We start from the raw sequence: 2,428 nt of genomic DNA on the forward strand, positions 1-2,428 counted from the left end.
TCAGAGCAATTACCAAAACATCAGACATTCTGAAATTTACAAGAAGGGCTCCACCATTTTGGCCCGATATCTAACAGACAAGCTGCTGGTCAGGTGTCACGAGTCGTATTCAGGGGTGTGGGTGGAGATGCTCTGCCAACTGCAGCGATGACTTTCATGCCCGGCAGCTCGACCGCGGCCTGCCAATGTTTTTTTTCATGTAACCAGAACTTTATTAAGCAGTAGGCTCAGCAATATCGCTGGCAACAAGAACGTTGTGATGCACTTAGAGGTGTTTGGTTACAGGAATGGTATCGGTAATCAGATTACACAGTTTCAAGAGGTGTTATGAGTTCTTTCCTAGTTTGTTAGGTTCGTCCACAGTAAAAGAAATCATGCAATCCGGAGATTTATGTTGACTTAATGACGGTTTGGTGATGGCCGTCTTAGAAAGGACATTATGTAGTTTGTTACTACAACTTGCTTGCACAACTACTTCCTCCGTTCCTAAATATAAGTGTTTTTAGAGATTTTAATGCAGACTACATACGAATATATATAGACGTACTTTCGAGTGTAGATTCACTCATTTTGCTCCGTATGTAATCTATAGTGGAATGTTTAGAAAGACTTATATTTAGGAACGGATGAGGTAGTAAAGCTTGCAGTGCACTAATGCTCTTGTAGATGACAAGATGCTACTGCCTGCAGGCGCAGGCTGGACCTAGTTTGCACGACGATACCAAACACCTCGCCCATGTCCAGCGTCTCTGGGCCTGCCCCACCCGGAATCGCCCAGTCAAAGTAGTACAGGAGGTTTGCCAGCACAAGCTCCATCGTCGTGCTCGCAAACAAGGCTCCAGGGCACTGCCTACGACCAGCTCCGAACGGGATGAACTCCATCTGTGGCCCTTGCTTGAAGTACTCCACACTCATCTCCTCAAACCTCTCTGGCCTGAACTCCGCGGCATCCTCACCCCAGTGTGTCGGGTCCGTGCCAACCGCGAAGGCGTTTATCATGACGGAGGTGCCCTTGGGTATGTGGTAGCCCATCACTTGGCAATCCTCCATGGCCGCCCTGTGTATCAGTGACACGGAGGGGTGCAACCTTAGGGTCTCCTTGATGACCATCCGAAGATAGTGTAAGCCATCCAGGTCTGCGCTGGTGACGGTGGACCTGCGGTGGTGTCCGAGCCTCTGCTGGAGTTCGAGTTTTGCCCTTGCCATTACGTGTGGGTTGCGGATGAGTTCTGCCATGGCCCATTCCAGCGTGGAAGCTGTGGTGTCCGTAGCAGCTCCAAATATTTCCTGTTGCAAATTATTGAATATTATTTTTAGGCAATATTGAATTGCATGTATCAAACAGTTCAACTAAAAGTCTGGGAAAAAGAAGTTCGAACTGATGGGGAAAGTCGAACAATATATATATTTTGAAACAAGAATCGGTTAGTAGTAGCTAAATAAAACTGGTTGCAAACGAGTGATAGTATGAAGAAGCGGAATCACTTACAAAGATGATGGTCCCGACGGTCTCGAACGTCAAAGAGAAATTAAGGGTGTCTTCCTCGTGCAGCCTCAGGAGGACACCCAACAGGTCTTCGTCCTCATTAGGAGTAGCAGTGGCAGCAGCCGAGGCATTACATTGTTTCTTCTCCTTGCGCTCTTGGATGATATCTGCCAGGATTCGTTGTATCTGGGCGTGGCTCCTCCTCACGTCGCGGGAGTCGCCGGTCAGCCACCGCACCAGCCGCGACGACGGGTAGAGTTCCACCAGGCTGAACCCTCCCACGAGCGAAGCCAACACGGCGAGCTCTCGGAGGTACACCTCCTGCTGCCGACACTTACCGCCAAATGCCGCCCTCGCGATGATGTTGTTCGTCAGCCTGGCCAGCTCCTTGCCAATGTCGATGATGGCGGACGACGAGGCAGAAGACGCGGTGGCCACCGACTCCATGAGGTGTGTCACCTCGGCTTGCTTGATGGAGTCGATCCGGCGCACCTGCCGCGTGCTGAGCAGCTCCATGATGCAGACCTTGCGCATCTGCCGCCAGTGGTCACCATAGGGCGCTAAGGCGAAGCCTTTGCCCCCGCTGCTGATGATGTCCACCGTGGGGCCGCTCGGGCGGGTCGCAAAGGCGAGGTCGTTCGTCTTGAACACTTCCATCGCTGCCTCGGGGGTGGACACGATGACGATGGGCACTTCGCCGAGCCTCAACAGCATGAGCGGACCGTGCCGGCGCGCCAGGCGAAGGAATGCGCGGTGGGGCGGCAGTTTGGTGCCGACGAGGTGGTGGAGACTGCCGATGACGGGGAGGTTCCATGGACCTGGAGGAAGCTTGGCTCCGGTGTGCTTACCACTCAGAACCTGCCTCAGAATCAAGGACATAAGAATGGTGGCTACGGCCACCAGGCAGAAGCTCCCGCAAGGGAGTTGGTCAATGTCCATGGC

General features: G+C 52.6%; 1 protein-coding gene across 1 annotated transcript; it reads right to left on the reverse strand.

The window, feature by feature from the left end:
• On the reverse strand, positions 1–2,428 carry LOC123048214 (desmethyl-deoxy-podophyllotoxin synthase). Its single transcript, XM_044471362.1, has 2 exons — positions 1,490–2,428; positions 1–1,287 (listed from the first exon to the last, which is right to left on the reverse strand). Exons 1-2 carry the CDS (start codon positions 2,423–2,425, stop codon positions 652–654), a joined length of 1,572 nt encoding a protein of 523 aa, XP_044327297.1. The 5' UTR covers positions 2,426–2,428; the 3' UTR covers positions 1–651.

The sequence above is a fragment of the Triticum aestivum genome, chromosome 2D (genome assembly GCF_018294505.1).
Source record: "Triticum aestivum cultivar Chinese Spring chromosome 2D, IWGSC CS RefSeq v2.1, whole genome shotgun sequence".
Taxonomy (NCBI): Eukaryota; Viridiplantae; Streptophyta; class Magnoliopsida; order Poales; family Poaceae; genus Triticum; species Triticum aestivum.

What these genes read in the sequence shown, in the direction of transcription:
- LOC123048214 (XM_044471362.1), bottom strand. Translation starts at nt 2,425, where the DNA reads ATGGACATTGACCAACTCCCTTGCGGGAGCTTCTGCCTGGTGGCCGTA. An exon ending in CCGTCGGGACCATCATCTTT is followed by an intron (nt 1,288 to 1,489) that starts GTAAGTGATTCC and finishes AATTTGCAACAG; the next exon opens with GAAATATTTGGAGCTGCTAC.